This window comes from Phalacrocorax aristotelis, chromosome 12, assembly GCF_949628215.1.
Source record: "Phalacrocorax aristotelis chromosome 12, bGulAri2.1, whole genome shotgun sequence".
Classification (NCBI taxonomy): Eukaryota; Metazoa; Chordata; class Aves; order Suliformes; family Phalacrocoracidae; genus Phalacrocorax; species Phalacrocorax aristotelis.
This window is the reverse complement of record NC_134287.1, coordinates 10,464,418-10,487,281: the sequence shown is the minus strand read 5'-3', so window position 1 is coordinate 10,487,281 and position 22,864 is coordinate 10,464,418. Positions and strand designations below refer to the sequence as shown.

The 22,864-nt window shown below is 41.7% G+C and overlaps 1 protein-coding gene across 1 annotated transcript in view; it reads right to left on the bottom strand.

Annotated features, from left to right (window-relative positions):
* Positions 1-284: 284 nt before the first annotated feature.
* Positions 285-22,864, bottom strand: part of SORCS3 (sortilin related VPS10 domain containing receptor 3) — a 317,894-nt gene continuing 295,314 nt past the window's right edge. The window contains exons 19-27 of the mRNA XM_075107684.1: positions 21,628-21,814; positions 18,534-18,667; positions 14,383-14,506; positions 11,617-11,729; positions 9,609-9,740; positions 7,604-7,703; positions 5,372-5,477; positions 1,051-1,211; positions 285-469 (exon numbers count right to left, since the gene is read on the bottom strand). Coding sequence (XP_074963785.1) covers positions 405-469; positions 1,051-1,211; positions 5,372-5,477; positions 7,604-7,703; positions 9,609-9,740; positions 11,617-11,729; positions 14,383-14,506; positions 18,534-18,667; positions 21,628-21,814 — 1,122 coding nt within the window. The 3' untranslated portion in view covers positions 285-404. The remainder of the gene's footprint in view (positions 470-1,050; positions 1,212-5,371; positions 5,478-7,603; positions 7,704-9,608; positions 9,741-11,616; positions 11,730-14,382; positions 14,507-18,533; positions 18,668-21,627; positions 21,815-22,864) is intronic.

The following is a 22,864-nucleotide window of genomic DNA, read 5'->3' as shown; positions in this document are numbered from 1 at the left end:
ATAACGCAGACTGAGCCCTCTGGCAGAATGAAATAGCTGATTCATGGCTTATTTTGAAAAGGGTTGAAAAGGGACAACTTACCTACAACACGTTGCTACCTGTTGGATTTGAATACTTAATTCCCATCTGTATCTAACAGGAGGCTGGCATTCGAATCCCATTGCACACTTGACTCATTCTTTGCATTTTCTTTCTAATCTGATTATTATTTCCTAAATACGAAGAACCCCTGCTATTTATGAATGCAGCCCTGGTAAACAGGAAAAGCCCACCCCATCCCCTCCCAAATTATAATAATGACATATAACTCTTTCTTTTTTCATAATAATAATAATAATAATTATAACAATAATAATTACAAATTAAAAGTCAGAAATGTTGTAGACCAAGTGGAATCTCAGTATTAAACACTAGTGCAGTTGGGGATTTCCTTTGTGCTTTCACTGTTGGCAATTGTTGAGATGCTTCCTGCAGAGGAGAAAATGGAGAACAGAGTCAGTGCAGTGGCTTCAACAGTTTGGTCTGTATTGCTTCTCACTCCTTAGGATATGCTTGTGTACATGTAAAGACAGAAAAGGTTCTTAAAAGTAACAGACCCTTTTCTGTATTTGCAATAAGCATGGAGCATGCAGAAAACCTGCTACTACAGCTCAGTTGACCAGCAGTAAACTTATTAAGTTATTAGGGATACATTCATTTGTAATGATAGCACACCAGCGGTGTAAGCTTGGCTCAGCTGATTCTTCTGAGGGTTCAGGGAATCTGGGACTTCTCCACAGGAGAGACAGGGTCATGAGCAGGCACAGCTGCGAGCCACAGCCATTACTAACTCCTATATACCTACTGCTGTTTCCAGGTTCCTACCCTGGTCGTGTAACACTGAGAAAAGCTGAAAAACTGTACCATGTTGCAGAGAGATATTTTTTCCCTGTTCGTGCCTCAGGCTCTGTTTGTACCTGGGGTCACAGTCGCTGCTGCTCCTAATACCCCAATGACCAACATCCCCATCCAGACTGTGAAACAAGCTCTAGCCGAGGGCTGTCTCTCACCCATCACTCGCGTGTCCAGCTCTTTGTCCATCAGCTCCTCAGGGTCTGTGAACTCACTCAGAGTGATTTTGGGGGCATTTTCACTTTGGCTAACAGAGCCAATCATTTCCTGCTCCTTGTCGTGCTGAACTTGGGCATAAATATTAATCCAAGGGATTTTCCTGTGCAGGAAAGGAAAATGAGAGGCTACATTTTGTAACACAGGGATCCTTGGCATGTCATTGATTAATCAGACCAATTAAACTGAGACCGATCCCACAAATGGAGCACTGGCAGTGATGCAAAGTATCAGCTCTCAGAATGGTGAAAGCACCACAGAGAAGTTCAGCTCTGAAAGTGCCATTAGCATCCACTAATTCCAACACCAGTCTAAAGCTACCCCAATTCTCAGTCCACTGCCTTCCTGTCCTGTGCCCAAAGGCTCCTCCAGCTGTCAACCTAAATGTTCTGGTCCTGCCCTTTTACATGAGAAGTTGTGCACACAGTGGAGGACACTGTGCACCCAGCTCAGAGAGCAGTATTCAACTAAGTACGATCAGCTGCAGTTGCCAACTCAGTATTTGTTACATGATCAACAGTGCATTGGAAACCAAAAGTAAAAATTAATTTGAGCACTATCAACTGAGAAAAGAACTTCTGGCCTTGTTTCTATTGATAGGCCCATACTGACTCGGTGGGAATTGCCACAGCAGAAAATGTTATAAAGAATTGGTCCTGCCTCAGAATACAGAAAGGACTTGGACCTCATAACATCCACCCAAAGTCTATTTGTTACCATTTCATTGCAAAAACAGTTTGCCATGCTACACATCATACAAGTTTGCAGGGTCTTATTTTTCCCTTGCTGCTCAGGGACCCAAGAAAGTGAAGGGATTATTTCTTCTTCCTTCTTCCAAGAGAAGTTAACTTGGACTGCTAGCACAACATCCTTGAAAGTCAGTTAGACACATAGTTAGATGGGCCTAGACAGATAGTTAGATAGTAACCCCTGGAGGAATGCAAGTTTAAAATGAGAGAACTGAAAGGAATACGTTAAGCGTCGTGGGGTTTGCTAGGATTATCTGTGTGTGGTTGCCTGTTGGAAGGTGACTGACTGTTTTTTCTAATGCCCTTAAAAGGACTCTGTGCCATGCAGTCCACACTGTTAAAGCAAGGAAAATTCAGAGAAATTTTTCAGTTCCTTAAAACACATAGGGGAGAGAAAGAAGATGTGTTCAAAAAAAGCTATCTAAAATGCCATCGCTTTATGCTAACCTGTCTGCTGTTGGATATGTCAGAGATTGAAAGCAGTGGAAATTGCCTCAACTCTCACGAATTCAATAGATCTATGCTGGTTTTACTCCAGTGAAGCTCTGGCCTCAAATGACTTTTGCTATTTGTTTGATTTGACATTCTGTTCTTACCCAGCAGTAAGTCAGGACATATTTGGGATATTTAGCAGCAGTTAACAAACCTCGTGTTCTTCTCCCTTTCTTTCTAGTGTTCAGACATGCCTTACAGATCACTAGAAGACATAAGCACTACACAGGGAATGAGAGAGGACACACATTGGATGAGAGAGGACAAATGCATTCCCATAGGATTTAAGTGCCCAGAATACATCTGGAGGTGTGTAGAGATCTGGACATGAGAACATGCCTGCAGATATTGGAAGGCTTAGTTTCGCTCCCAAACAATGCAATGGTAGAGAAGTGATAATCATCTGAGCTTTGAGAGGAAAGGTGAGAAAAGCTCTTTAGAGTTGTGAGGGAGAGAGCCTGCCTCCAGGTACTTCAGAGAGTTAGGGAAAAAAGAAACTGAGGTGGCTGTACATATGTGCATCCCAGTACTCATACCTAATCCTGTTGTGCCTTCCAGCACTGACACAGGTGTCTACAACATCCCACCACACATACCTGAGCACAGACACGCCTGCCCCAGGACACATACACACTGCCCCACTCTTAGTCAGCACCCATACGCACGTGGTACTGACCTGCTATATGCTCAGTCTCCCAGAAAAGAAACAACATTTTTACATATTATTTCCCTACTTTTCCCCCTTCCTTTATTTTCTACCCGAACCTCCTCAACAAGCACCTCTCTGGCAGCAGTGTTTAACATGCCTACTGTGTCTATAACATGATGGACTCTTAATATGGAGTCTGTGTGCAAACCAGCAAAGCACCGATTCTATAAATTTGGAGAATTAAAAATTCATGCAGGCCCATGCTCTCCCCACAACCTTTTCCTGTAAGCAGCAGTTCTGTATTCAGGCTGGGATCATGGTTCATCAGAAAAGTACATATTGCTAATGGACCTCTGCATCACTGAGAGCTAGAGGAAAGCTTTTGTTTTCACCTCCTTTTTCCATTAAGAATTGTTGCATGCTCTCACTTTTGATCAGTTGAGCCAGAGGCTTTAGAGCTGAAAAGTTGCTTTCTGTTCTGAAAAATCAAGCTGAGGATGCTCTGGGTATCTGATTTAATCCTAAACTTTGTCAGTTTGACCAGGGTTTGTCCTCTTTGGGACAGAGCAGATAAGAGAGTACAGCAAGTTGATGAGCTTTGGGCTAAGCAAAACAAATGCTTTAACCACCTTCCCCCTCACCCCCAATTTGTAATGCATTCAATTTTCAGAGAGATTTTAACAAGGCAGGGTCTTCCCAGCCCTGGAGCACAGCACAAGGCTGTTGGCTGCTATGCTCAAAGCTCAGGATACTTAAGTAGTACAAGAGTCAGATTTATGAGCTGTAGTACCATAACATGACCAGGAGACTGCCAAAGCAAAGTGGATTACCAAGCTCCTTACTTCTCTCTGGCAGCCAGAATATACAGATCCTTCTTCCTGGTAACTGATCCCTGACCACAGAGCCAAAGACATTAGGCCAAACCTAAGAAACCATCTCACCAAGACACAAAGGAAAGCATGTCTTACAAAGGGTTGTACCTAATCTTGGCACATCTCCTGGAGACATTTCTTTGCCCTCCTCATCCTATATCTGGGAGTGAGAGAAATCATCAGCTTCCTCCCCAGCACATTATTAAATCAATGCCTTAAACAAGTCCCATGTGCCATTTCCCATTCAATTGGGAAGCTGTATTCCACCTCTCAGAAGCAGAGAGAGGGTTTCAGATGGCAACAAGCACAGCATGTTGAAGGCCTGGAAATCTGTACCTTTGCAGGTTCACACACATGGGTTCTCTGAAAATTGTCCTGGGCCACTGAAGTCAGTGGGAGCTTGGTAACAGATTGTGATGTGCATGGGATCAAGCACTAGAAGCAGTGTCACCCACTGATTTTGACAATGGTTAATGCAAGATCTTAGAAATGAGGGGAGCTTTAAACCTGGAGACTAGGATACATGTCTGTCTTATCATTCCATTCTGAATATTGCTTGTATCCCACTAACATCATTAGAGAGTACTAGCCTTATCTTGGGCTGCTGAAAAACTGCAGAGAGAAACATACAGCTGAAATCTGGGCAGGAAAAGCTCTAGCTTCCCAATTTGGATGAACCACTCATGTCCAGAATTTTTTTCTTTTTTTTTTAAGGTCAGACTCAGCTTGTCTTTAAATACTGCATTTTGCCACTGGGCAGGATCTGGGCACACAGACCATTTAACACAGTAAGTACTGTACTGAATGCAAAGTTCCTCCTAAGGAGCTCCATCTGCCTAAAGTAAATTCCCATAAGGCAGCCCTTCGGCAGGCCATTCTTATCCCACATTTTGTTTCATAGCTTGCAGCAGCAAAGTGCCATAGCCACCACAGGTCCAGCCTGCTGCCTGGAAGGAAAAGGTTTGTATTAACATCTAGCAGAGAAAATCTCAGCACAGATACCCAAAAGCATTTTGATGCTTACCACAAACATTTCTGGTTTTGAGTCTCCCTTATTCAACATAATCACACCTGTTCCTCTGCAAGACTAAGCTATTCACTTTGAAACATACTTCATACTTCATTTGAGATACTCTAGCACTAAGGCAATTGGCCAGATGGATACAGACTGTATGAAGACATCCATCGTGATTTCTGACTAAGTCTGCATCACACAGCTCAGTGAGCACACAGAGTTCCCATTTCTTGTCTGTGGTTCAAACAGATCCACTGAAACAGGTCACAGCTTGATTTCTGAGCTCTTGGTGAGCTTTCAGAGCACCAGGTTTGTGGTGGAAGGGCAGCAGATGGTTGTCTTTCTGAGAAATAGGGAACTATACTGGTCTAAGCCTTTGGTGAGCATAACTTGCTCTACATCTGCAATTCAGGCACTGCTCTCCCTAGATTGCCTGTAGAGCACCCAGTGTCTCCTTCTTCCATCCCTCAAAGTTTTTTAACTTACCTCTTGAATTTGTAGATTAAAAAAACAGCCAAGCCTACAAACACCACAGACAACAACATCAGCATCGCTGAACTGCTATGACCTGTGCTGGAATCAACAAGGGGTGCTGCAGGAGGAAAGGCAGAACATTACATTTACAAGACATTATTAGAGAACACATAACTATCACAGACTTGAGCTCAATTCTGTCTTTGCCACATCTGCTTTATCACCACTGCATGGCGCATGCTGTTTTCAGCAAGACCAATCAGTAGGAAACAAATTGACTGTCTTGTCCTTTGAAAGCCAAACTCCCTTTTCAAGACAGTGCAGTCTAACATCTCCTAGTGAAAAGGCACAGCAAGGTGTGCTTAGCTGAAAGTCTGATCACTGCTATGTTAACACTCTGGGCTATTTCTTTTCAGGCTTTTCCAGGGACTGGAGTGGAAATGAAATTTTTGAGGTGTGGCTTAATGCACCTCTTCCCCTTTGAAGAAGCTACCTCAGAGCATCCATGAAAAGCATGACTCCCATCTTCCAAGGACATGTGTCTGTCTGACATGTGCCAGGGATCCAGTCTTGTGAGAAAGCGCCAAGGTTCATCCTTGTATTGGACCTTACAGGCTTTTGAATTGAGTCAGTTTTCGTAAAGTGGAGGAGGCCAAAGCAATAATCTTGGACCCAAGCATGTAATATGCTATAACATTTTGGAGATTTAATCCATCTATCCTTGACATTTTGGGTGGGCTAAATAAAGTGTGTTACTATACCTTGTTTATGCAGCTATTCCCACAGCTCATCGGAGTGGACCATCTTAATGGTCTGAGTGCTGTGCTGAGAATCAAAAGTCTGATGAGAAGTCTCTAATGATGTGCAATTGATTATAAGTAGCAGCTGAGTGTTTCTCACTGCATAAACATTTGGTTTTGGTTTTTTGCTGTTCTCTATTCTTTTCCTGTCACCCAGAAGATGGGAAAAAAGTCTATGCAAATAAAGTAACTTCTGGTTCCATTGCCAAATTTTTACACCTAGGAGTCTGATCCTGTCAGTATTCTGCTTCTACCACTTCTATGTACTGTTTCATGGCAAAGAACTGACTGCCATTTCACCTGAGTCAAATTATTACGGGAATGGTTGTGAACCAATTGCAACACCCCCACACTAAGGCAGGATGAGAGAGTAGTTGAGCACTGGAAGCTAAATCCACACTTTGCAGTGTCTTACTAGAACAAACCCAGTTTCTGAACCTGGAGACTGTGGTTATTTGGATATCATTCCCAGTTTTGCACATTAACTTATTCCAGCCTACTCCTATTAATGGCTGACTTTCATCCCCAAACAACAGTCAGAGAGTGAAGGCAAAACGGCATTACTTGTGGCATAGGTCACGAGCCTTGGTTTAGCTGAGCTCTTGACTCTGAGTCTCATGTAAAAAGAAGCTGAAGTGTATTATCTTGGGATATGAATCCCGATCTTTTGGAGAGGCTATTAGCAATGTCACATGCACAAGATCCCACATTTCAGATAATTGCAAGGGCAGTCATGAGAAGCAAGGGCGAAAATATATCCATCACCTCGTCTAGTCATCAGTCCCTTAGTAATAGCTGAGAGCTTTGCATTAGGCTGGCCAAAATTCTCAGCAGTGGCTGAGAGCTTCACACTAGGGTGATTTAAAGCAAAGGGGGTGATGAAGCTGAAAGCGACTATTCATTACTCTGCAAAAATGGAGATAGGTAGCATTGAAATTTAAATAAGTTCTAATTTGTAGAAGTCAATATTCAAGCACTTATTCCCTGTAAGAGGCCTGGATCATCTTTTTGTGAGTACTTTGCCCCTATAAAGCTTCTTGGCTAGTCATAACATTAACAAGCCCTTTGCAATAAGGATTTGATCCAATATCCATGAAAGTTAGTAATACTCCCACTGAATTCCACAGGTGCCCAATGAGGGCTTAATAGAACACCATTCACCTGATTTTCTAAAACACTTGAAAAACATCAATGCACTAGTTAATTAACCCATAGGGAACTTTAAAAAAGGTACTTCTAATACTTGTACAAACTGGTGCATGAAGATGCCACTGCTGGATTCTTTTTTTAACACTTCCTTCTTCTACCACAGACTATGTCTCAATACATCAGTCCTACATATTCCTGTAGCACATACCAAGATGTGAGTGCTCTGATTCTGGTTCTCCCGGAGTTGTCTGAAGCCTCAAGAGAACCACAGCTATGCATTTGACTCCACACTCACCTAATGTTAACTGAGTGACATACACAATGACTTCAACACCAGGCTTCAGTTCAAACTGGACCAGGTTCTGGTTGAGAGCATTAAAAAGGATTTCTACCACCTGATGAAATAAGAAGAGACACAGGTAGTTACAGTATAGAAGACAGCAAGCTCTGGAGACCATTCAGAATGCATGTAGCCTATAAATGATGACTAACTTCTCTTACTGGCTTCAGGAAGAGAAGGGAAGTGAGAGACTGAGGAACAGGAGAGAAACATATACATATTCTTTAGAAGTGCATGTTACTGCACGCAAGTCTTTCTACAGGACTTTTGATACACAGAGTATGTTACTATACCTCTCTTGGGAAGGAAACCAAGAAAGTTAGCAAATTCTTTTTCTTTTTTAGGGGGGGTAGGGGAGGAGCGAAAAGAACTAAGGATCTTTTCACCCTCCACAATGTCCTGTGAGTTTGATCTAATGCACTTGGAAATCACTGACATACTGGCCTTTCACTGATGGATGATGGAACAGAGTTAGGTAGTCCAGCCTAGTAGCGCTTCTTTCCTCGCATTGATTCAGGGCAATCTTAGTCATGTACCTCCTGTTTAAATAGGTTGTTGGGGATCAGACAACCCAGTTTTGAAGATCAATGGCAAACTTGCCACATTTCTTCTTCATTTAGAAAAGAGACCTTGGACTGGAGTTTACTTGTGGCTCAGCAGCACAGCTACGATGTGTTATTTGGTTGCCTCAGAGCACATACTTGGCATGTCACACTGGAGCCTGAGTTTGTTAATGGCTGGTCTCCCTTGAGTAGTTCTGATGGTCAGGGCACAGCTACTGGGTGGTTCTGAGGCCTACTCTCCAGGGCAGAGCTCCTCACGCCGAGGCCAACGACAGGTGCCAAAGTACAACTGAGTATACCATCAAAAAAATTAGAGCAGTAGAGCTTCAGGCCTCATGACCACTAGTCAGAAACCTAATCTGAGATGTCTGCATAATACTGATTATTAATATTGACATAACACCTTGTTCGGAGGGAAATCTAATATGGGTATATCTTACTGAACAGAATGGAAATGACTCCAAGAAAATCCCTCCAAAAAGCCTTCCAAATCTTCCTAGCACAATGCCTCTCTCCTGCATACTCACCATCATAAATTTAAGCGGCCAGCTTTGCTAGCTTCCTAGAACAAATGTACTACTCAGAGGGGACTGGCTTTTCTCAGTGGGTGACAAGAGCTTCCACGGAATTCAGCAGTCCTCTGAATTATTTAATGTTCGATCACAGAGAAGTTACTCCTCCAAGGGTTACTTGGACATGGGCTCACACATAGCTTGCACACAGTGAAAATGCTGCATCCAAGAACATTAGCTAGAGTTAAGCAGCCTTTCCAGCAGCACTTCACTCCTTTGCCTTTATAGAGCTGATTTAATCACTTGGTAATTCTAGCATGAAAGCTTCAGCAGACTAGTGCTGCTGTTCCTAGCTCTTCCCTTGCCTGCATATCACAGTTGCTATTCATCACTGTAATTACCTATTTATCTAAATGGATGGATATTGTAACTTCCAAATATAGTTTGCACACGCCATTCAGTGCTGCAGAAAAAAAAGAGGCCTTGTTCCAGTGATATACGAGCTGAAGAGGCTGATTTATTTTTTAGTAAACCTCAGTATATTATCTTGCTCCTTCGGCCTCTGTCTATTAGCATTCCTCCAGGGAGCAGAGGGAGTACATATTCAAGGTTCCTTTGGCCATAACTACTGTAATAAGGACATACCACTGATCTAGGAAGAACCACTGCTGGTAGACTGTGACTTATCTCAGCGAGGTATTAAAAACGCCCATTTTTCCTCTGAAAATAATTTTCTTTAATGCCATAAACTATACTGCCACAGTCCCAGATGCGTCCAGTTTCATCACATTTATTGTAAGTCATTTCCAATGCTGCACAAGTTAAGGGGCCCATCTGCAAATGGTATGATAGGAATGAATGTTCCACGAATCCTGCTTTCCTTACTTGCTCCAGATCAGCCTCGCTGCTTTTCCTCCTCTCTGTTGTGTTTTTATGGGGCAGTATGAAGAGTTCAGCAGAAGTAGGCAGCCCAGGAAATACAGCTACCAAGATCTGTTCATCAGGGATACCAGTCACCTAAAAGAAAAGTAAAAAGGAGGTCTCTAGCTGCTCTTCTGTTACTGATTTTTCCATTCGCTATGGAAAACTGTGCTCCCATCAAATTATTATTCGCCAGTTCCACTGTATGTGCTGTGGTCCTAATGAGCTCTTCTGCCCATTTGGTCAGTCAGAAAGAGAGGTTCTGCCAAAGATTCACCCTACTTCATTTCTAGAAGTAAATGTAGGCTTGACAACACCCCTGAACCCAAAGATCTCAACTCAAAGTCCAAACCTACCATCTCTTCAGATCGGAATTTTCCATGTAGACCTTTCTCACTACAAAAGAATGACCCAAAGTCAGATCCAGAGAGTCTGGCTCAGATCAGCTACTGGTAAGTGTGCAACTTACAGAGACATATGAAGAAAACTGCCTGCAGTCACCTTCTAATACCAGGTTATGGGGATCCACATTTTCCATACATTAATAACTTAATGGCTCCAGTGGGAGACTTTTTACTACTAGGGCTGATTGGGAGGGCTGTGCTAGGAACTGCTCAATCTGCTGAACCAAGAGTCAGTTCCTCACTGACTGTCACAACTGTCTTCAGCATGACCTGCCAACTGAGGCTAATGCCCTCTCTCCTCAAATTCAAGCTGTGCATCCTCAGTAGGGCAGGAAGCCTCTCCTATATGAGGCTAACCCCATTAGCTCCCTGGTCCTACCCCAGCCCAAGCTTCTTGGCCTCATTCCTGAACTGAAATGTATCAAGGGGAGTGCCCACTCCTGATGATCTGTCCTATAAGCAGAGACCACAACGTGCAACCAAATAGTCACAAAAGGATATACAAGCAAGCATTTCTACATGATTTCTACTGTTGTCTGTAACCAGTCAGAGTTACAACCTAACTGATTTCTTTTTTTCTGCAAGCTTGACTCTGAATACAGTAAAAGGGAACAACAGTTTAAACAAATGAACTTAGTGTTTTCTCAGGATAGGAAAACAAACATGGAAAGTCTTATAAACTGTGAATTTCGAGTGGGCTGCAGATGAGAAAAGCTGAGCAGGAATGTACTTTCCCTGTAAAAATAATCAGCCTCCATTTCTAAGAACAACTGTAGCTGAAGCAAAAAAAAAAATGCAAGGTATATTTTTGGCAGAATGTAAAAAACACAAAAGCTTGCCTAAATCTGTCTCCTGATTTCACACAAAACCAAAGTCCCTGGCTATTTGATATAATAAATTATTCTGTCCCCTTTCCTGCAAGAATGAGTGCTAGTTTACATATTCTAACTAAACCCAAAGGAAGATTCAGTATCTTCCACCCACTCATGTCTCTCTTTTCCTGTATTTTAAAGGTAACTTTATTTTCCCTCTGAACCCTCATTTTTTGCCCCAGTTGGAAAGGCAGTAGAGATTTATAACATTCACCAGTTGCTACACTTAGCTGCATTAGCAGACTGAGTATAAGGAAGAGGTAAAAATATCTTCCTCGTGCATCCAACATACTACAATGTCTGTCTTCTGGGATGAAGTGGATCAGCTGTTTAACAACACACAGTAACACTACCCAAAAGTTTGGAGTAGAAAACAGTAGATACTGTAATATCAATTTGGCAAAATAAGAATAATTATGATACCATTACACTCTAGAATTTGTAAAGTCCTCAGGGATACTAAAAGCTAAAAAGCACCACAGAAACATTAATAAAAGTAATTATAATATTACCACAAAATTCCCAATATAGTTTGCTTCTGTAAAAAGACCCAGCATATTAAGAAGCTTTTTATCAATTTAAAATGACAGCTTCATTACCACTGTTCTTTCCCATTCTTTTAAGCTGGTATGTTGAAAAAGTGCATTTTTTAACAGTCTAGTCAATGTTAGTACAGACAAGGAAACAGACACTCACCTGCGCTAGAGCTCTCCTGATGACTTTGCCAATGTCTTGTCTCCATTCAGGGATGTCAGGGTTATGGTAGTCCAAGTTGGGAGAAAATGACAGGAGCTGTGACTGGAAATACTCTGGAATAGAAAAACAGTATTTGTGAGAAGATTAAATGGGCAGTGTTCAGGGTACAGCCGAGGGTACAGAAGACAACAGGAAGACCATAATTAAATTACCTTAAAGCAAGAGAGAAAGGCTGAAGGAAAAAAAGGGCTGGCTAACACTAAGCAGAACAGAAAGCTTGCAAGGAAAGAATTCTTATAAAGGTTCTCATAAAGGACACTTTATCCTAATGCCAACTTGTTATTTTTCCCAGAAGAAATGGATGCAAGAATGAGAGAGGTGAGAGGATGCCTTCCCCTCAAGGTGCCCCTGGGCTTTGTAATTTTGCCACTCAACTTCATCAGATTCTGCTTACAAGAAAGTTGACCAGTTGGTATTTGGAAGGTCTGTGCAACTGCATGCATTGTGCTCTGCAGAACAAACACTTACTGTAAGCAATGCTTTCAGAAGCAGGTATTATCTGTTTGCTGCCCTGGAGGGAAGCCATGAGTGGTTAATACCTCAACAAATCAGAACCCAGTGGTGCTAATGACTGGCTAATCAGGCAATGGCTACTCACGAAACACTTTGAAATTACTTCTTAATTGACTGATTGCAGGGAGGAAGAAGAACTTCCTAGACTTCAAATACAGAACAATTTACATTTTTCTCCAATTCCAACTCTCCCCTCTGCTGTTACCAGAGACCAAGAGTGGAATCCTTATGACAACTATATAGAACGGATTTGGGCCAGTGGAAAGCACATATCCAGGATGGGAATCACACTCAGATATACGTTCTCAGGGTACAAGACTCCTTTCTGGTTTTGGAGATGTGCTGTGCCTCATCTTGAAGCACCTGATCTCATGACACTTCAGATAAGTACCATTAATCATTTGTAAGAAGGTATCAGTTTTAGATCAAGATAAATCAGCAAGACTAAAAAATAGGAAATCCACAGAATAGCAGGGAAGTGCCAGCACAACATTTATGTTGCATCTTTTGCAAGATCTGTTCTTTCTCTTTAGAAGCTGCAGTATATTTTTAAATAAAACAAGCATCAAGGAGAGCAGGGAAATTCTTTCAAGTTCTGAAGGCTTAACCCAGAACCTGATATATAAAGCCTTTGACTTTTGAACCATCAGTACCACGTCCAATTTATTTTTTGAGTAAATTCTGGTTTGTTAATCACAGTTTGAGAAAGTCCTGAATAAATCTCCTCCACTGCTAATACTAGAAGGCCATGCCTTCCTGCCTAGAGCCATAATAATTTAACACAGGACACAGATTAGGACACGAATTTAGCAGAGTGCATGTTTGTCAAAGGTGTCACTCATTTATGTGCTCAGACTTGAACTGATCACTAGACTGGGGGTCTGGAAGGACTCCTTCCTTAGATCAGGTCAGTCTGCAGCATGGCACTGCATAGGACTATTTGGACATTCCAACTAGATCGATTTCTTTTTGTGATAAAATCCAAAGCTTTGGATCTTTTAAATAGAATAGCAAAAGTTCTCACAAGGTATTTAAAAACACAGAGTGAGGAGCGCTCTGTGGGACCTACCAGGACCAAAGGTCAGGATCACCTGCAGGGACCACTCTCAGATACACTTGATTCAGGTTCATTCCAGAAACCAGAGGAAAGTTGCAAGCTTCCCTGAAGTAAACCCTGCATTTTGCAATGCTCAAAATTATCACGTAGAGGGTTACTTAGATTTGCTAATAGCGAGTTTGGGTATTACTAAATCATAGTAACAAATTCTTAAAACTCATTGCATTTCACAGCCAGGCAATCAATAAATATCTATTTAGCTGGTTGTTAAATCTGAGCATACAGTTTTCCAGTCACCAGCAGGACATTTATTTATATTTAATTACTGAAACAAGACACACATAGTTCGACTACACAGTGCAACCTGAGTATCTGAAGCCCAGGTCTCTCAATAAAACTTGCTATCAAAAGAAAAGCTTGCCCTCAAATGCTGGATGCCAATAAGTGGATGAGGAAAATGAAGACTAGCTCAGGGTGGAAATTATTTTCTGGATAAATCTCAAAGTTCTGGCCAAAACTGCTGAGAGAGCCCTTCCAGTCAATGTTTAACAAGCCCCAAACTGGGTAAGCTCTGTAGTCTGCCAAAGGGTGATTTTCGGAGCCCATGGCATGCAGATATGGCAAGAACGAACCAAACGTTACCCACCGGAAAGTCCAGTAGACACACCTAGACCTCCATCTGTGGCATAGAAGATGGCCAGAGATACCAACAGAGTCATTTCTGCTCCCTGTTTTCCAGACCCCTCCAGACCCCTGCATTTATACAGTCACTCTATAAAGAGAAACACCAGCTTTGTTCAGGCCACCTTGTGACAGCTGGGAAGCAGACGGAAGGCAGTCTGGCTACAGACTCTAAGTGGTTTTTCTTTTGGGAGTTGCCAGCCAGGGTGTACAGACAGACCAATATGCAAAGGAGACACCAGCCACTTTACTACAGTGCTAAGCGTACAAATTTGGCCAGCTGCCACATCCAACTCACTTCTGTATTTTGTGATCATGACACATCTGAGCTAATTTGTTTGCAGTTTGTCACCAGGCACTAGGGAGTTCAGAGAGTTCATTTTGGTTTAGCAGTGACTGTCTGTTCTTCACCTCTAGACACCCCCTGAGATCTGACTGTAAAAGGCTGAGTGTACCATGCACTGCGATCTCCTTGGTGTCTTGGATGAGGGTGTTGCCTGCAGAAACCTGCACAGTGACAGTGTTCATCCCCTCCACGGCGAAGACATATGAGATGCTGCTCTCCAAGGTGATGAGGGGCTGCAAGAGGCAAACACAGATGGTAATTTCAAAATCAGGATGAGGTTAGCTCAGGATCACAACATGCATCTGAGTAATCCACCAGGCTACAATATGCTTCCTTCCTGATACAGGAATGGTGCTTTAAGCTTGTCTGTCCTGCTAAGGTCTAAATGTGGCCCTAACACCACCCAGTGAGAACTATCCCACTGGCAAAGGTTTCTCTCACTCCAGTAAATGTTTTCCTGAAATATTCGTCCACTGAACTGCAACATATTGTATTATGAATAGCTCAGTAGAGCACAGTCAGAAAATGCAGAATTAGCACTACAGAACACAGCATTGCACACACAGAGGCATGCACACTCAGCACAGTTGCTACATCAGCTGTGCAAACCACAGGGTCCAGCTCAAACCAACATCTGAATATAAACCAAAGACGCAGATGCCTCTTCAAGCAATCCATATTTTTCAGATTCAACCCTTGCTCTTATGAGCACAAATCCATCTCTCTTAGAGCAACTCTGCTCAGGACAAGATGAGGGCACCCAGCATTGCCTTGTCCGTGCTTTGAGCCTGTAAACTAGCTCCAACCATAAGCTGGCAAACCATGCTAACAAGGCTGAAAGCGTGGCAAAATACCTGCCGACACTGCTGTCTGAATGTGGCTGAATGATCTCCAGACTAAAGTTGACCTGCATTTAGCCAGCTCAGAGGCCTGGCAGAGAAGACTGGCTTTATCTGCACCTTCTCAAAGGAAAATGTCCTGGATAGAACTAAAGATCTCCTCTTTGCACAGGAAACTCTTACCCTGATACACATCTAGATGAGAAAAGTACACCATGTTCAGGAAGAGATTTGCATATTGAAAATCAAAGATCTAGCCTTCGCAGAGCCACTGATCTGACAGCTGGTCTATAGACAAATCTCTTGGTTTAGATTAAACCATTAAAATGGAAATACTGATACTAGCCCCCATTGCAAAAACACTTAAAGGTCTAAGAGCACAGGTAAAACCATTGTACCATTGCTATTGTCTCTTCACCACACTGCCAGTTAGTTTCCAGAGGAAAACCCTTTAAACATTCACCTTCCAGCTCTCACGCTTCATCCCATGAGACTGCCAATTTGCCTGCATTTCACAACATATATGGCCATATATGCCATTTTCATAGCCAAATCAAAATTACCATTGGCATACACCAGGCTGGCAAACACATTTCCCTTCCTGCAGAATGCCACCTTCCTTTTACTGCCCCACCCATGACCTGAAAAGGCAGTAGGGAAAAAAAAAATCTGTTTGATCATAGGAGACCACAGACCAAGTCCGTAAGGATGGCAGCTTGCATTAGCCCTGGCAGCCTCACTAACATGTAGTTAAACATGCACATATCCTGGACAAGCAGAATGGGCTATATCAAATTGCATGATACTATAAATCTTCCTGGAGGTTACAGGATGTGATTCTGTGCAAAGGCAGATAAGAGGAACCAATGTGGCCTTTAAAATGACAATTTTTCCTTTTTGTATGTGTGTATGCTGGACATTCCATTATCATGGGTGATTTCACCTCCATCATGGAGTTTCAACATTCAGCCAACTCCTTAATTTTAATTCCAGCACCTGGAAACTAACTCTAAATTAAATCAAGCAGTTTAAGGTTCATTTGCTCAAACCTATTAGACAGCTGGACACATTTATTAAACTGGACCTGTGTTAATCCAAGCAAATTGGCCTTTGGGTATACTGTAAAAATCAGCACAGAAGAAATTCAGTACGATGGTTCCAGCAGGGTGGGGAGGGCAGCAGAAGAGACTCAGCCAGGTCATCTGAGTCTAAGACAACATTCACAAGTGCAGCAATACAGAGAATAGCTTAGTGAGATTGCCCAGTGACACAAAACACATCTGGTTCTGCCTGGGATGCCTACAGGCTGAACAGGAAAAGAAGCTGCAATCCCTCAGCGTGGAACCAGAATATATCACCTAACAACACCAGGCACTATACACAATATTACACACCTCATCCTGTAATTCACACACAAAGCAGTGTCCCCATCTTCCACCTGTACTAGGAGCACCAGAGTTTGCCCATGAGTGGGCACACAGAAGGATCTGACATGCACATTAAACATCCCAGAAGGAATTTTGATGTGACACAGACTGTTGTCTTGAAAAAAAAAAGATGGCTGTTATGTCTATATCCTTTGCCATACTTCTGTCAGAGTTGAAGTACATTTCACGAGGTAGCTGGAGATAATACTATGCAAAGAATGAAAGGTGCTCTGGGTCTTTGATTTGGCCACAGCTAAGTGGCACCATCTTTACTAATCCAAGCCTCAAAATACTTCAGCAACAAGTGCAATCTCTCCAAGGTATCATCAGGATCAGCTACTCCAGGTACAGCTATGTCCAAATCATCTATCCCAAACACATCCATATCTGCTTGTACTCTGTTGCCTGAAATTTAAGCTAGAAGATAAAACAGATCATATTTACAACACAGGTGCAAGCACCATAAGAGCTGCGTGGAAATCTTCAGCAAACACCACAGCTTCATCGTACCTTTTCTAGATTACTTTCTATTTCAAAAATCTTTCTGAAGGCCCTGTTCACAACTAACTTCTATATTAAGGACAAACGCAATAGCATGAAAACTCTGACACCAGGGTACACTGGAGGACTTAAGCAGATGACCAAGTTACCAGCACCTAAATTGTCTCAGATGTACTTTAATGGCTGTCCATGTGTGAGCACTGAGCGAAAAATATCTGCACTGCAATGTGATTTTGCGTTCCCCCCCTTTCAGAGCAGTGTAAACTATGTAGAATTACCTGGTACTTGTTATGGACTTGGTGTGTGTATGTGGGTGGTTGCCACAGCTCAGCTAGGGCAGAGCAGCTTGCCCAGTTACAGTAAGTGGTTTTTCTCCCGAGCTCTTCTGGTGCCTCAATTATGCTTCCATAAAAATAGGTGAGTTCTTAGAGTAAGCTTCCTAACTTCATGTAAAATCCCAGTAGACACAGCATTTACTGTGTTTTTCTTTTCTCCTGCTGCTGTTGGTAGCTAGGGTAAGAGGTTAAAATGCAAGCAGCTTTGTCAAAGGGAAAATAAAATACTTGTGTGCCTGGTATTTTTTATCTCAAGTTCCATATTTCATGTAAAATCCCCCTTTTTTTCTCCTGTGACCTCTCCTCGGTGCCCACCTTCAATTGCAACTCAATAATGTAGACAATAATGTGACTTAAACTGCTTTTGTAAATAACAGCAGATACTACATTGAAAAATTATCAGCTGTACTTTTCACAAGTGTAATAATGGAGGATAGTGCCTGTGTGTCAGCTGTCTCACCCAATGTCTACAATAAAAACTGTAGCTAATAAGCAGTCCAGATCTCTCCGTTTGAAAGCATGACTACAACTTGTAGTTTCACTTACTTTAATTATTGATTAAAAACCTCTTTATAATAAATTTTTGCCAATAATTTGAAAATTCACTATAAAGGTGTCTCATCCCTCTCTAATATATCCAAGACTGTGAACAATGGTCACAAACACAAAAAATTAATTGAGAGCCTAGCATGAAATTCTAGGTACAACTGGTTATTTGAACACCAACAGCTTTAAAGTATTATGCTGGGATTCAGCATCATATACTGCATACTGGTACATAATGGAAATCCCCATGGTTATTTGAACACTGTGTTGAAAGCCAGTATTATCCCATATATAGTGGTATATAATTCAGTTAAGTTGCAAGTGAACGCTGGTAATAACAACAGCCTTCAAAGCTCAGTAGGGCTGATAACCAGATGTAAATAAGTAATGACTTTTAATGTAATGTAAAAAGTAATTACTTCAAGAACAACACAAGACAGGAGGAAATAAACTCATAAAGGCTGAAGTTCAGATAATGACAACCCTTTTCTGATAAAGAGAAAACTAAAATGCAAAACAAGCAAAGGCAAGAAGTTTCTATTAGGACTGACAGAATTCCCTGTCTGGTGCAACACGCTTAGGAAGTAAAAGTGAACCAAAGGGCAGCTGTACCTTGGTGCTGTTACCAAACCACCAGAAGTAGGTAAGTGTGCCTGCCTGGCTGGGCCAAACTACCGCAGTAATGTTGACATCCTTATTTCTGATGGCGACAAAGGGGACACTCAGATGGACATGCTCCACTGGACCTTGGGGGAAAAGATAGTTCGTTATTAGAGGCTTTGAGTTAAATCCTCCTTGCACAGTTGTGAATTTTTCATTTAAATAAATCAAATGTCTCATGTCAGCAGTGAGAGTATATTATAGCAATACAAGACAATTTCAGCAGTCAATAAGCAAAAGAAAAAATACAAGATTAATAAACATAAAATCACAATTTTTTCTCACTCTTAATTCTAGGGGAGCTAGAAACACACATTTTCCAAATTTCTAATTTCAGAGAGGGTCAGCACTGAGTTAGAAGAATTTTTTTAATGCAGTTTAAGGGAGAGCAATTAACTGGCTTTGCACCAGATATTGAAAGCTTGAGGGGTAGGACACAAGAAAGAAAGAAGGTGTTTTCTTGGAAATATATCCACTACCAAGATTTGTGGGAAAATCATTTTAGCAGACGATTTAAATCTCATTATATATTAGGCATTTATGACTTGATTAAATACTCCCTGACACTTCTTTAGAAGATACCTAAACGAAAGATTCATGATTTCAGAAATACTTGGTATCTTTTTGACTTTGGCCTGACCTTGAGAAGTCTTTGGGGAATCAGTTACCACTAGCAAAAAGGCAGGAACTACTTGAAAGGTATGTGCATTGGCATAACAAAGCATTTAGCAGTCAGAATAACTTGGTTTTGAGGGACTTAAAAAATAAGAAAGTGTCAGTGCAAATTTGTGTTCAATAAATGCAGATGTCCAGAACTAGGCCAGTGCATGAAGTTCAGAATTAAGAAGCCAGTTCCTCTTTAGAAAAACACATGTGTAAAAGATACTGAGGTTTTGTTTGTTAGTAAAAGCTTTAAACTACCTCCATTGTTTTCCTCATTTAATTTTTTTTTTGTTTTACTGGTACTGAATTTCAGCTTGTAACTGCTGCTCATCAGACAGTATTATTGAGTCTTTCTGGATGTACCTTTTAAAACACAGCAAACTGATAGACTGTCACTGTGAGAAGTAAAGGATGATGTAAGAAAGAAGTGAGGTGGGTTTTTTTGGATAAGACATTAATTCTGGGAAGCAGGAAATTTGCTGATTTTAACTCAGACGATTTCCTTGTGTTACCTCTCAGCTTTTCAAGCATGAAATGGGGACATTAATCACTTCTCCACCTACTTGGATTACAAGGATTTTGGAGAGCAAACTTGTTCTTTTAGCATCAGAACATACAGCTCTGAGCACAATGGGACACTCTTCTTGGTTTTGGCTCCAAAAAACTTGTTCTTTTTTGTTCCCCCTTTCCAAAGGCATCTCTACCAGCAAGTCACCCCTGAAATCTGCCCATAGCAAGTATTCTGGGTTCCCAAGAATAGCGGGTTCCCCCAGATATTTTGTGACAGTGCATTTAAGAGGAAAAATAACTAATGTCATCACTTCCTTTAAAATGAAGGGATGAGCAGCTTGACAGCAGATTCCAGAAAGGTGAAAACTTGACTGACCCCTGATAAGGCCGCAGGGTAGAAAACTACTGTTGCTTAAGGCCAAGAACCTTCTTTTTTCTTTTTTTTTCACCACTCAACAGATGGTATAATAAGAATGATTTATATAGCAGGCATTTTTGTCTGTACATTTGAGCTTCAAGGTCAATCCTCCTATATTAACTACTACATGCAAATATATTAAAAGTCTAGTACTGAGGTATCATCTTATTTCAATGTTAGCATGAATGTAAATGCTTGCAAAATATTTCCCTAGAGATAATAGTAGTAAGTTGGCCACCTAAGAATGCTATGAAAGTCAAAGGAGAGATCTGAGAGGCTGAGGAAGAAGAGGGTAAAGTAGCACAACCAGGCCAAGCAACTGCTCCTCATTGCATTCTGCTCTAAAATCCTCAACGAAAAAGCCATTCCTATGAGAAAAATCAGGTAATCCATACAAAGCTGGTTGTTATTACCAGGTAACCATCACTTTTGTCAGCTAATGGCCCAAGGTGAAGGAAAAAACAGTTAATGCTCTAATAACAGGTTGTTAAATGCAGCCATGATTGACTTTGAGGGAATTATGAGCATAATAAAAGCTTCAAGGAACATTTATTCCCTCACACAGGGAGCTTGAAATTAAAGAGAAGAAAAAGGTTCTTGAGTTTCAGAAATTTCTGACTTGTTTCCTTCCAGCAGAAAAGCTCAGATAAAAGATAGACAGGCTAGAAGACATTCTGACAGGCTAAGAGGGAAGACAGACATGGCTGTGAACACCATTAAGGGCAAAACCAATGAGGTACATCTGAGCACACATGGAGCGCTCTGCCCAGGAAATCTAGCAGCCTGAGAGCAGGACAAAAACCTGGGATCTTCCTGGTCTCATCCTGCATGCCACACCCTCTGCTCTCTCCTGTGGCTTTGAGAAAGCCACCTGGGGGCTCTGTATTTAAACCCGCTCATTTGGCAAGTGGAGAGAAATTGCATTGATCTACCAAACAGGAGGGACAAGTTAAGGATGCATGTCAAACACATGAAAGATGAAAAGTAGCACATTAGTCTTCAGTACATTCATATCCCAGGACATATAGTCAGCATAATGTTTTCATTTTATTTAATAAGCACTGTAAACTCCTAAATCCTGAATAACTGATTCAAAATTTAGTAGATTAATCTAAGCCTCTTGGATTTAGAAGTATATGGAAAACTCACATTTGGGCTTTGTTTCTTATGTTGTTTTGTCTCTCATCCTTTCAGGAAGCCCGAGAAACATTTTCGAACATTTTTCTGTACCTGTGAGGACTGCAGATGTACTTGTTTTAAGAGAAGCTTCCCTTCCCCTTCATTCAATAAAGTTTTCTTACAATAGAAGAGTGTCTAAAACTCCAAGCCTTTGGAAGAACATGAGCTGCATATGTAGGTGGGTTTGCATGTATTCTTAAGCCCCGCTGAAGTTGCAGGGATTTTCAGTGAGGTTAGGTTTTTCACCCAAGGAATCCAGCAGCTGCAAGTACTTACAGAGCACATGCAGGAAGAGGACAGCAGTGTCAGAACCCAGGCTGTTCTCTGCATACGCTGTCACCTGAAATATTCCAGCACTCTTATACACATGCCGGATGCCATCCTCAACAGGGCTGAAATTAGCATAGGATACTGCAATGCCATCTCCAAAATCAAGCTGAATGTTTGTCCTCTGAAGATCACCCTGTAACAGAGAAAGTTGGATTAGGAAACTGGGCTGATAAAGTAATTTATATTACCCTCCATCCCACTTCCCCATTCCATTTCATTAGCATGGACACAAACTCATAACTTCACCAAAAAAGTCTAGCTTCATTCTGTCAGTCCCCAAAGGGGCCAGACACAAATCAACACCAGGTAATTATATACAAGCAATGCTTAGAATAGCTGAACATTTATACCTGTAAAGAGATGTTATTCCCTCATCTTGGGGTTTCAGGGATTTTGGGAGGGCAGAGTGCCAAAAGTGCATGTATCAAGGGGACTGTATTTGAATCATCTAATGCAATGCATGCTTGGGGATTATATGTCACCGAAGTGCCCAGGGCTTTGCACAGCTTTTTGTTAAGTGGGTGGTGTCCAACAAGTACTTCCATCAGAGGCAGTGAGATGGTAGGCTAGATGCTAATTGGAGAGTAATTCCCGTGCGCACATGGGAGCATTGGGGACACTGTGGAGACAAGACAATGGCTAAGTGGCTCTCCAAGATGTTCCAAAGAAACAGAACCTAGTCACTGAGATGCTATAAGTCTAGTCTAAGCAAGTTTTCCAGGCTTCCTGTATAGTCAGTGGAAGAGAAAAACAGAAAGAGAACAACACATCCCATCCTAAGATAACTGAGACAGGTGACATGAATCATCATCTGCAAATATCCATCCCTGTACCATGATGATAGAGCATCTAGATGACTAGTTTCAGTTAGACATGTAACTCCAGGATGGCTGAATTTATACAGGTTGAGTCCCACATTGAGGACTGACAGCTTTTGCCTAACGCCAGTCAACACAGAGATAGGGCCTGCCTACACAGGAGAATGAAGTAGATGACAAGAAAATCCCTTCTAGGATTACTGTCAATGACAGCTATTAAGCGATGGAGGGAACAACAGACGAGAGATTCCAGCTTTGCAGGTATTGTCTTGAGGCAGCAGCTACACTGTTTTAATTTAAATCATGCTTTAAACCACTGTATTTGAACTGTAGAGGAGTCTGTTCTTTCAGTTTCTTGGAGCCTT